The sequence below is a fragment of the Pangasianodon hypophthalmus genome, chromosome 13 (assembly GCF_027358585.1).
Source record: "Pangasianodon hypophthalmus isolate fPanHyp1 chromosome 13, fPanHyp1.pri, whole genome shotgun sequence".
In the NCBI taxonomy this organism is placed as follows: domain Eukaryota; kingdom Metazoa; phylum Chordata; class Actinopteri; order Siluriformes; family Pangasiidae; genus Pangasianodon; species Pangasianodon hypophthalmus.
The window spans coordinates 1400764-1413766 of NC_069722.1; the positions used below are offsets into that span (position 1 = coordinate 1400764).

The 13003-nt window shown below is 41.0% G+C and overlaps 1 protein-coding gene across 1 annotated transcript; it reads right to left on the reverse strand.

Annotated features, from left to right (window-relative positions):
* Positions 1 to 1576: 1576 nt before the first annotated feature.
* LOC113528234 (claudin-4-like) lies at positions 1577 to 12759 on the reverse strand. Its single transcript, XM_034309759.2, has 3 exons — positions 12648 to 12759; positions 3145 to 3274; positions 1577 to 2771 (listed from the first exon to the last, which is right to left on the reverse strand). The coding sequence occupies exons 2-3, from the start codon at positions 3271 to 3273 to the stop codon at positions 2298 to 2300; spliced, it is 603 nt and encodes a 200-aa protein (XP_034165650.2). The 5' UTR covers position 3274; positions 12648 to 12759; the 3' UTR covers positions 1577 to 2297.
* Positions 12760 to 13003: the final 244 nt, after the last annotated feature.

Below are 13003 nucleotides of genomic sequence, written 5' to 3' on the forward strand. Positions count from 1 at the left end.
AAGCGAGTCGACAGTCAAAGTCTCCAGAAGAACTGTGGCTGCTTCTGCAAGATGCTCAGTAACACTTCCAGCTCATTTCCTTATAAAACTGCACACACTGCACCTCAGATACTGCTTTATTTATTTAAAGTGAAGGATCGTCACATTAAATACTGACTTTGTTTCATTTATTACTGTTTACTGCTCTTTATAGGATTTTTTTATGTAAAAACATTTAGTTATATATATATATTATATATATATATATATATATATATATATATATATATATATATAGTATACGACCAAAAGTATGTACACATTGTAATCTTTTATTATCATTTATAAACATGTTAAAATAAAGGAAAAACACGGACAGCCATGATGGCATGTCTAAAATGTAACGTCACAGAAGCGATATAATTGTATTCAAACACCAAGTTTTCATTTGGAAGTAAAAAAAAACGTGCATGAAGATGAGGAGTGAACCAAGTGGATTCATGTCAAAGTTGCAGCAGCTTGCTCAGCCCTGGAAGCTGGAAGTTGTTACGTCTTAAACATGAAGACAAAAAGAAGAGCAGTATCAGATGTGGAAAAAAAAAAAATTTCAAATTCTTTCATTCACTTTCAGTTTAATTGAGTAAAAGTGGACATGACGGAGGATTGCGTGTTTTTACCTGAACTATATAGGTCCATGTTATGTGTTTTTCTTAATGAATATGCAATCTATTTTTACATAAAGGTGCAAAATAAATGAACCTTTCACATTTAAAAACATGTGAGAGGTTAAATACACAGATATCAGGATAATACAGAGATCTTAAAGATATTAAAGAGAAAATGTTCTTCAGCATGGCTTCCCACTTTACAATAAAAAAAAATGGAATAGTAAAATTAACTGTAAATACTACAGTAATAAAAATAATAAAATACAATATTATAAAAATATATGTAAAATATTTATAATATATTAATTTAAAAAAATATATATTATTATTATTAGTAGTAGTAGTAGTAGTAGTAGTAGTATTAAATATATTACATAATAAAAATAATAAAATACAACTAGACATGCAATTTAAAAACAGTAAATAAAATAATTATTTGTAATTATTTCAATATTCTGACCTCATTTGTAGAAAAATTGTCTGATAATACTATCGGTATCCGAACAGCATTAATGTTACTGAGGATCATAGAAATAAATCTATTTTAATGAATTTAGATGAATTTCTATAGAATTTGCTTTAAGGGGTAAAAGTTATCACAGTAGGACTGTAAGGGGAGAGTTGACTCGACCTCGTGGCATCACTAGAGGGAGACAGAGAGCCACCAGACACGTTGCGAGTCCACCTTCTGCCCCCAGAGGGAAGTAGAGAGAACCTTCTTAATTATAATCAGTCACAATAAGCTCCACCTGTGCCTGTTTAAGGCGAGCTCTCCACTTAGCCAGTGCTCACTCTCAGGTTAACTTGGCTCATTTTTAGCCGGGAAACTCTGGTAATATTCTCCTGGGTACATCCTGGTACTTTCTGGGGCTTCTCTAGCCAATTCTGTCTAAGCTCTCAGCGTAAGTGTATCTATGTATATGGGTGTGCTCCATTTTGTTGTTGTTGTTGTTGGTGGTGGTGGTGTTCTCCATTTCCTGAGATGGCTACAAAGTTTATAATAAAAAATGAATACCACCAACATCATCATTATCTTCATTGCTGGACAAAAGACTCCAAATGAACAAATGTGACATAATCAAACAATCAGGAATGTTCATTTTGATTTTTTTTTTTAACCGTTTTATTGTTACAAAGCAACATTATACACAGCTAATCATACATCGTATATCTTACATGGGTCTAAGAAGCTCTTCTCTGACTAAATCCTAAAGTTAAAAGCTATGAAATAAATACAAAAACCCTGCCTATACATAAATCATTTAAATCAGGTGTGGAGCTAGTATGTTAAATTCACCTTGTGTCTATTACAGATTAAAAAATGACAGTTTAGGATTATCTTGGTTTAATTCTTTCATTTTAATTTGTTGTGTCAATTTTTAAAAAGTAAAGATAATGTAGCAGGTTGAACAATTTTGAACAAAATGAATATTTTTGATACCTTAGTATTAATGGTAATATTAACATTGGTTACTATTTTACATATTTATATTTTAGAAATTTTTATAACTGTGTTATATTGATAAACCTGCCTAATTGGAGTATTTGCTACATTTAGTTGAATCCCCATTCTGAAATGCCCCGCCCCTTTTTCTTATTATGCTTTTATACCAACACATCGTCAAACCTCTACCTGAAATGTTCACTATTTCAGATGTCATTTACATAGATAACCAGAGTTGAGGTGTTGTCGCTGTAGTACTTGGTGGTGCCTCCGGATCGTGGGCGGCTGAAGCAGCACAGCAGTCCTCCGCCCAGCAGGAGGAGCACTCCTCCGGCCCAGCCAATATAGATGCACAGTCCAATCTCCCTGTGGCTTGATACAAACGTTTTTTTGGAGTCGCTCATGACGTTGTTGGCTGTCCAGATGACTGGGATGATGAGCAGCACGCCGGCTATGAGCATGCCCACACCAGCTGGCAGGAAGCTCTTCAGCTTGGTGACTTCTTTTTTGATGCACGTGACGAGCAGCAGGGAGATCGCCGACACTATGCAGCACACGATGGTCATGGCACGGGCCGCCTGGATGTCCGAGGCCAGGATCAGCAGTGAATCGTAGGCTTTACACTGATACTGGCCTGTGCTCTGGTACACACACTCCATCCACAGACCTTCATGCGATATCTGCACACAAGCACACGCGCAGACACACACACACACGCACACGCACAGATGGGTTACACCTACACATCTCACTCTGGATATATTTTTCTTTACTTCACTCTTTTCATCCCACCGATAGTTCAGTCTGTTATTTCCCTGCTTTACATCTCCACTAATTTAGCACACCTGATTGACCTCACCTGATGTATGAAGCTGTAATGTGTGGAGCTGTAATGTACAGGTGCAGTTAAACACCACGTGGAGCTCAGACGTGTACAAACACTCCCTCCTTCCCCTTCTTACACACATGGTACCATGTGTGTATTTTATCTCCGCAGTGTCTTAGCTCACGGTGTGTTTGAGTGTGTGTGTGTGTGTGTGTGCATGTGTGTACCTGTGTCGTTACAATGTTCTTTCTGGTGAAGGAAACCTTCCAGCTGGGGAGGGCGCAGGTGATGATGGCAGCAATGAGGCCCAGAATTCCCAAACCCACACACACAACCTGTATTCGTTTACATTCCATTCTGCAGGAGAGAGAGAGAGAGAGACAGAGATGTTCAGCATAATGTGCCTTTTTTTAATCACTGGTGGAAAAACACTAACTAGGGGTCTGAGAAGTGTGAATTAACCTTTTCATGCATAAATAATTGCTTTCATATTTTCTCTTTTTTGCTTAAAATGGCATGATATATGAATTTTGGTTCTCTGTAAATATTACTTGTATTACTTATATTACTTAAAAAGTTAAGTCCATGTGGAAGCAGAGGCACGGTCATGCCCCGGTTTGTGAATTGAGGGCGGAGCCGGGGAAGGTGAGTGGTAAGGGTTATGCACACAAGAGAAATTGTACTAATGAGGGTCCTGTGTTGCAGTGAGCTGTTGTGACGATAAAAAGAGGAGAGACAAGCGCCTCGAGAGAGAGAGACAACCAGCACAGAGCTGTGTGTGTGAGAAATAAAACCGCTGAAAGGCGAAAGTAAAAGATAAAGAATAAACCTCCTTTTGTAACAAGCCTGCCTCCCGTCTCCTCATTCTCATCATGACAATGAGCAAGTGTCACACTGGTGCTGAAACTCGGGAGGACCATGGATATATTCGCCATCATGGAGACCTCGCCCTTAGCTGAGATCGTCAAGTCCCTCGCTGGCATCCACCAAACCCAATATCAGGCCCTCTTGAGCTGTGGACGGAGCAGGAGCAGCGCTTCCAGGTCCTGCTCCAAGCTAAGGTGGAGGACCGGCAGGTGCTCCGGAGCCTGGTACAGCCGGCTGGTACTTCAGCTACCGCCTCCACCCTGGCCCATGTCACACTGGCAAAGATGGAGCCGCAGGACGAACCAGAAGCCTTACTCGAGCTGTTTGAGCGCACAGCCCTGGCATGGAGCTGGCCCGAGGTACAGTGGGAGGTCCGCCAGCTGGTGCTCCTCTCCAGGGAAGACCAGCTCACAGCCCAACAGCTTTCGGTGGCGAACCTGCTGGAGTATCTGGACTTGCAACGGGTCAGCCGCACCCCTCAACAGCATCATCAGCGCTTCCACTCTACAGCTAGAACAGCCTCCCATTCGCATTCCAGACTCTGCCCGAAGGTGACTGCTGGCACAGGAGCGCAGCGCCAAAGGGAGCAGTTCGTCACCCGACTACCAGAGGGCATGGTGGAATTCGTCCGGTGCCAACGAGTGGCATCGCTGGATGAGACTGAGGACCACTTGGTGGCATATCCGGGGGCAGGTGAGCCTCTCCCTTTTCCTTCTCGCTGTCATACCCCTCCTCACCCCTGCTCTTTCCCTGTCCCTGCACAATGGAAATGGGGGCCAATTCCCCCGAAACCCCGATCCCGTGTTTTCCCGCCCCTCCCTTTCCACCGGCGTTGGTCCAGATCCCTGAATCGCCACATCCCGCCCCAATCGAGCTTGGACGTACCACATACCAGTGAGTGTCCAAAGGGGTACATACCACGCCTTGGTGGATTCAGGCTGTAACCAGACCTCAGTTCACCAATGCCTGGTTCAAAGTGAGGCATTGGGCACTGTACCGGTGGTGAAGGTGAGGTGTGTGCACGGGAATGTTCACGAATGTCCACTGGTGCTGGTCATCATCAAATTCCAGGGGCAAAAACACATACTGGAGGTGGCGGTTAGTCCTTGCCTTACTTATCCAATAATCTTGGGGACAAATTGGCTGGTGAATCTCCCAGCCACCCCAGAAGGGCCATTGTGCCCACTCCCATTAATCAAGATCCCCTTAGTTGACTACACAATGCGATACCTGGAAGCAGTGCCTCTGCGCAACATTTCCACACGCAGTGTTGTGGATTCACTATTCCGTGTTATCTCCCAGGTCAGGATCCCTAAAGAGATTCTGACAGAGAAGGGCACGTCTTTCATGTCATGAAAACTACACAAGCTTTATGAATTGTTGGGGATTAAATCGATTCACACCAGAGTTTACTACCCACAGATAGATGGGCTGGTTGAACGGTTTAATCAGAGGCTTAAAAACATGATTCGTAAGTTCATTCACAAAAATGCACAGAATTGAGATAAGTGGCTAGAACCCCTGTTCTTTGCAGTACGAGAGGTCCCGCAAGAATACTCTGGGTTTTCCCCGTTCAAATTATTGTAAGGGCGGAAGCCTCGCAGCGTCCTCGACATCATTTGGGAAAATTGGGACGAGGGACCTTCTAACAGTAAAAGCAAAATTCAGTATGTTCTTGACCTGAGGGCAAAACTCCATACCTTGAGTCACATAACACAGGAGAATTTGCGTCAGGCACAAGAACGTCAGTCCCAGCTGTATAACTGGGGTACTTGGCTACTGGAGTTCTTGGGAGATAAAGCTCATTTTACTACCCACATAGAGCTCTTAATTACTTGCCAAGTGGCAAAGACCCTTTGAGGTCACATGGCAGGTCAGGGATGTCGAGTATGAGGTAAGGCAAACAGATAGAGGCGGGGTGCAGCAGGTTTACCACCTTAACCTCCTCATACCATGGAGGGAGGTGGTTCCTGTGGATTTGGCAACGGTTGTTCCAAAGAAGGAGGAGCATTTTTAGGCATCTAAAAATGGTGGCTTAATCAACCCCGGTCCCTTATAGAGACTACCTCTCCATCCCACATCACGGACGTTGCCAAGTTCTCGCCTCTGCCCGGTCACACTAATCTCATAGAGCACCACATAGAGACACCCCCAGGGGTGGTGGTACGCAGCCGCCCCTCTCGTCTACCCGAGCATAAAAAAACAGGTGGTTTGGGATGAGCTCAAGGCCATGCTCTTAGGGGAGTAATCAAGGAGTCCCACAGTGAGTGGTCCAGCCCGGGAGTTTTGGTTCCCAAAATGGACAGTGCAGTCAGGTTTTGTGTGGACTTTAGAAAAGTCAACACACTGTCTAAATTCGACACATACCCAATGCCTCCCATTGACGAGCTGCTCGATCGGTTAGGTTGAAGCTCGCATTTATTCGACCCTAGATTTGACAGACATATAGGCAGATCCCCTTGACTCCAATATCTCATGAAAAAACAGCCTTTTCAACTCTCTTTGGTTTACAACAATTCATGAGCCTTCCTTTTGGGTTGTTCAGGGCGCCTGAGATGTTCCAGCGGCTCATGGACAGAATCCTCCTTCCACACACTGCTTATGCTTCTATCTGGATGACATTATTATCTACAGCAATGATTGGCAATGGCACATGCAGCATCTGAGGGCTGTTCTGAGATTTCTGAGGTGGGCGGGGCTCATTGCGAACCCAAGGAAGTGTGTGATTGGGCAGGTGGAAGTACGGTATCTGGGTTTCCACTTGGGTCATGGGCAGGTGCATCCCCAAACTGATAAGACAGCAGTGATTGCAGCAGTTTGTGCCTAGTTATTCGGACATCATGCACCTGCTGACTGATCTTATTAAAAAGGGAGTGCCAGATCCTGTCCGTTGGACAGAGCTGTGCCAGCGGGCTTTCACTCAGGTAAAAGCTGCACTCTGTAGCAGACCACTTTTACATTCTCCTGACTTCTCTGTCCCTTTTATTTTGCAGACAGACGTGTCGAACAGGGGGTTGGGGTCCGTGTTGTCCCAGCTGGGGATATGTGGAAGCGGAGGCATGGTTGAGCACCAGTTTGTGAATGGAGGGCAGAGCCAGAGAAGGTGAGCGGTAAGTGTTGCACACCTGAGAGGAATTGTACTAAAGAGGGTTCTGTGTTGCAGTGAGCTGTGGGGAGGATAAAAAGGGGAGAGATGAGCGCCTTGAGAGAGAAAGCCAACCAGCACAGAATTCTTACGAAAACTGTGATGAATTTACCGGTTGCACAATTTGTCCATATTATACGTAATAATAGAAGGGATTTATTTATAATTGCACTACCCAGATGAGGATGGGTTTCCTTTTGAGCCTGGTTCCTCTCAAGGTTTCTTCCTCATATTGTCTCAGGAAGTTTTTCCTTGACACCATTGCCTCTGGCTTGCTCATTAGTGATAAATTCACATATTTACAATATATTTTTTGAATCCATTTATTTCTGTAAAGCTGCTTTGTCACAATGTCCATTGTTAAAAGCACTATACAAATAAAATTGAATTGAATTGAAATAAAACCGCTGAAAAGCGAAAGTAAAAGATAAACAATAAAGCACCTTCTGAGTTGTTGCAAGCCTGTCTCCCGTATCCTCATTCTCTTCCTGACCAGAGCAAGTGTCACAGTCCACAAATTCATTCATAACTGTGAACACTATGCATGAAAGAGTTAATCACTATAGCATATAGAAAGCACATATCTCTGCGGTTATATATAGTATGTCTCAGAATCATGCTTGTCTGTTCGCTTGTTTTGTCTTTATCTGCATAACACTTTGCCTGACTGCGTGTGTTTTGGAGAAACATGCTAAAAAGGAAGTTAGAGAATCGGTGTGAGAGGGTGAGAGAGAGAGAATCAGATGGACAGAGTGAGACAGAAATCAGAAAACTGCTGAAATACAGAAAGCATAGAAAAAGAGGATGTTGATTCCTTTTTTCAATTTGCATCCTCATCTCTCTTTATTCTCTGATTATTTCTAAAGTAGAATTTTGGCTAATTGCAGCTCTAATAAAGCTCTTAAAGAGAGTCTGAATATGAGAATGTTTTAGATATTATTTTAGCTGGAAATAAACTCATTGCTGTTAGGATGTCAGAACCTTTTCTGAACCTTTTCCTTTGGGAACATTCCTATATACTGTTTGTAAATGTTCCTGCCACATTTTCAGTTACAGGGACATTAAAACACTAAGTCTAAATGGACACAGTGGGTCTCACATTGTGTGTAAATGTTTTTGCAAGACTAGCACTTTTTACAGAAAAAGTGAAGAAGATAGTTTGACATGAAAATAGTGAGATAAAAGGTATTTGTGGTATACCCAGGTGATCATGGACACTAAACACATCAAGTTACACATTTTCTTTCTAGTAAAGACCTGGAAATTGTGATTCACTTGTTAATTTCATTGGTCTCCCTCAAACTATGTCAAAAGCTAGGCTTTTAACAGGGTCAAGAAAGAGAGATCATATTTCCTCTGTAGTAGCATCTCTATATCGGCTCCTGTGAAATTCAGTGTTGATTTTAAAATTCTGCTTTGTTTACAGGGCACTTTCTGGACTTGTGCCCCAATATATCAGTGATCTTCTTTCTTACTCCTCCACTAGAGCGATCAGGTCTTCTGATTACCTTTCTTGTCCAGAATTCCTCGTTGTCGCTATAGCACTAGAGCCGATCGTGCCTTTTCTGTGGCAGGTCCTAAACTCTGGGACAGTCTCCCTCTCTATGTGAGGTCAGCTTCTTCAGTAGCAACTTTTAAATCTTCTTTCATTAGCTTTTGAATAGGTCCTTTAATAGGTTGAAATAGGTAAATACATAATGCTGTGTTTAAAGGTATCTAATTATTATTATTATTATTATTATTATTATTATTACTACATATTTCTACATTTCTGTCAGTTTGTTTGATTGATCTGTAAAGAGTCAACTTTTGTTGTTTTATGCTCTATAAATAATGGTTGACTTGACATCACACAGCGAAGCTGCTATTATTTAAACAGATTGACATACAAAACATTAATCTTCTCCTGTAGCTAAAGAGTACAGAACTGTGCAATGAAATTGATTATAAAATGCTACTATTAACCACATTGATTATAAAATACTACTATTGACCTATAAAGCGCCTGAGCGAATTTTTGGTCTTTTATGATCCGCCATGCCTACTTCGATCAAAAGGTGCAGGCTATTTGTTGGTACCTTGAATAGTGAAGGCTGCAGCAGGGGGTAGAGCTTTCTCTTACAAAGCCCCAGAGTTAAGGAACAACCTTCCAATTAGTGTTTGGAGCTCAGACACAGTCTCAGTGTTTAAGTCTAGGCTGAAAATATATTTGTTTAGTCAAGCCTTTAGTGAATAGTTTTTCTTAGGTAAAGGAGCAGATCTGGAGGGTTCACGGGTATAGAGCGTTGTGGTGAACTGGGATGTTTGGATGCTGTCGTCCCCCCCACTCTCACACGTTCACTCAGGTTTGTTGACGGTGGAGTGGCTTGCTGCCTTATGTCCCAGGGAGCCCTCATGTCTTTGTTACCTTCTGGCTCTCCCTTTTAGTTATGCTGTTATAGCTAGTCTTTCTGGAGTCCTTGCTTGCACTCTGCACACAATGTACATTGTCTTTACCCATTACGTGACAATTAGCATACCTAATAAAATCTCCCTCTCTGTCAAGCTGGACATGCTACTCCTGAGATGCCAGTGATCCTGACCCTTCCTGCTCTCTGGACCTGCCTGGTTGGAGTTCTCATCAGTTGGAAATCACTAGCTCTTGCCGATGATGGACCCACATGGACAGCCTAAAGATACATGAGTTTACTGAGGATGGTACCACTTAAAAACCATTAAGATGGCTTTGGACTGCATTTGATACAAACAGTTTTGCTATGATGGCTTAGGACTACAATTGCTATGTTAGCTTTAGGACTTCAATTCCCACGAACAGTTTTGCACTCAAGTCTCCATCAGTGAACAGTTGATAACTTCAACAAAATAGACTTCATGTGTAAACTGTAATGAATTTCATGATCAACGGGACCCCAGTGGAAAGAGTGGATAGTTTCCGGTACCTTGGTGTTCACATCACGCAAGACCTGTCATGGTTTTTCCATGTTAACACCCCGTTGAAGAAGGCCCGGCAGCGTCTATACCACCTTAGACGCTTGAGACACTTTCGAATGCCCTCTAAGGTGCTAAGGAACTTTTACACCTGCACCATTGAGAGCATCCTGATGGGAGCATCACAGCCTGGCTTGGGAACAGCACCCAGCTGGACAGGAGGGCTCTCCAGACAGTGGTGCGATCAGCTGAGCGTACCATCCGTACAGAGCTCCCTGCCCTGAACTCTATCTACAGCAAGCAGTGCTGGAACAAGGCCAGGAAAATAGTAGACCTCAAACATCCGAACAATGGACTCTTCTCTCTATTGCGGTCAGGGAAGCGCTTCCGCTCCCTAAATGCCAATACAGAGAGGATGAAGAGGAGCTTCTTCCCACAGGCCATTGGGCCCTCAACCAGTACAACACCAAGGACTAAGAATCATTCATCTCCATCCATACATCTCCTCCAAACACCCAACCTCCAATCACATCTACATACTTTTTAGCATTGCAACTTAGTATTTTAGTCCTGCATTTATTGCACATTGCACATTACATCGCACAAACAGCACATATTGCACAAAACTGCACATTCTCTGCACTTTATATCGATACTGCTGGACTGCTGCTGACACCATCCATCCTTCACATATTTTTCCTTATATATAATAGTTTTCATATATTTTTCTTTATATATATTTTTTTTTGGAATTTTATACATTTTTCTATACTTTCTTTTATGTTGGTGCAGTTGTGCAAGACATTTCAGTCGTACTGTGTATGGTTATGCATGTGACAAATAAAATTTGAATTTGAAATTTGAATTTTCCTGGTTACACAATTGTACTACCATGTAGTACACAGTTAAAGAAGGGAATTATTTATAATCGCACTTTCCGGTGTCACCCAGATGAGGTTGGGTTCTCTTTTGAGTCTGGTTCCTCTCAAGGATTCTTTGTCATATCATCTCAGGGTGTTGCCACCGTCGCCTCTTGCTTGCTCATTAGGGATAAATTTAAAATGTATATCCTGAATTTATACATTTCTATAAAGCTGCTTTGTGACAATGTCCCTTGTTAAAAGTACTATACAAATAAAATCAAATTGAATTGAATTGGACTGTGGTTAAGGGGTGTGTAAGAATTACAGAAATTATAGCTAGATGTACATGTAATGGATCAAAAGTGCCTTTCATCAACTGCATAATGATCAATAGCCTTAATTCCCACCATTAAGAAAAAAATCTTTTTTTTTTTTTTTTACACAAACTCAAGAGCAAAACGTAGGACACAAATGTTTTTTCCCAACTAACTTGGATTTACAGCAGCAACACAATTGTTATGGAATAAATCTGTTCACGTGCAGCTTAATAATGCTACGATATTTTTCATGAGAAGCAAACCTCATCTCTTATGTGATGTGTGTGTGTGTGTGTGTGTGTGTGTGAAATTTAAGTTAAACCACATCTTACTGAGAAAACCTACAAACAACTTCCCACACCACCAAGGCACGCATTTCCTCCTCTCCACCACTCTGTACATCCAGTAGTAATGCTGCTTAAATATTTATGTTTATTTTTATCTCCGCTTTGGCCTTTACAATATGAAAACGAGCCGCTAAACAATCAGATACATCATTTCAGTTAAAATAACTTCAGGATTTTAATAAAGTTATTCAATTACAAATATTGCAATATTCACTTCAGGGTTTTCATTACAACACTGTATTAAAATAATGTATGTATGATTTGTGAAAGGTTACAAAAGACATAGCGTCAAGGGTACCATGTCAGTGACAATCAATTGTACTCAGCTCCCTTAAAATAACAAGGTTATGAAAATGAATTGAATTCAGTCCTTGTTAATTCAATTCATTTTCATAATTTACTGGAAAAGTCATCTTTATTCCTCCAGCCTCCAGTTCTGCCTTTAAATAAAAATAATTTATCTCATCTCAGCATCTTCCACATAGTACATTAAACAGTACAGTCAGAAATAAATGTAATGTTTATTAGACAAAGTACAGCTAGTCTATATTTAACCTCAAAGCTGCAACACCAGGTCCAGTTATAAGCGTAAATAACACCAATGTACATTCATATTACAATTATATTACACTTGCAGAAGATAGGGTACTAACCTGTAAATTCAGTGAAACTGAATACAGTGACCTTTAAAACTGGATAGTAATTACGTTTTACTTTTTACGTGCATTTTTCTAGGTAAAAGATACAGACTAAAGGTACTAAAGGGGTACGTTTGATGGTACCTTTACAGTGACAAAGATTGGTACAGTTTAGTACCTTTTTTCTGAAAACTAAACATCCAAAAAGTGTACCTTTTTTCTTCCATGCAACACAACATCATGTCTAAACATTAAATTTAATTTTTTAGCTATTTTACTTTAAGGTAAATGAGGGCAAGTGCTACATTACATAAATGCCTTACAGTAAAGCTACAGTAATAATATCCAGAAATGGAGATTTTAAGATATTGAAAGTTGTAGTAGTTACCTTGTGAGATAATAATAAATCATATTTTTCATATTTCTATTTCTGGATTTTCAGTAGATTTAAAAACAAAAATCCTATTATTACTGCACTTGTACATCTCACTACGTAACTACTACAACCTTCAAAATGGTTCATGCTGTACTCATACTGTAGGACATTTGTATAATATTGCAGTTGTACTGAGTCATAAATACAGCTGTACTGTACATTACCACTGTGTTCAATCCGGCACAGTACCTGCAGCTGGAGGTGGGAACAGAGGTTCAGATCCGGTTCTGGGTACGGTTCCTGACGAAGAGGACAGAAGGAGAAAAGGAAGAAGACAGGGAGAGGTGTCTTTGAGCTGGAGGTAAAAGGAAGCATCTATCTCTCTCTCTCTCTCTCTCTCTCTCTCTCTCTCTGAACCGCTTCTGCTTTTTCTTTTTTTTTTTTGGTTAAAAGAGTTGCTTGAAATTGCAAAAGGCTTTTGTAATGTGACACCAAATTAGTGACTGTAATATGCACAATTGGGTAATGTGGCAGTTTATCTTCAAGCATCCGTGTAGAAAAACTTGCATTTCTTTAGGAAACAAAATATGCTTTATGTAAATACA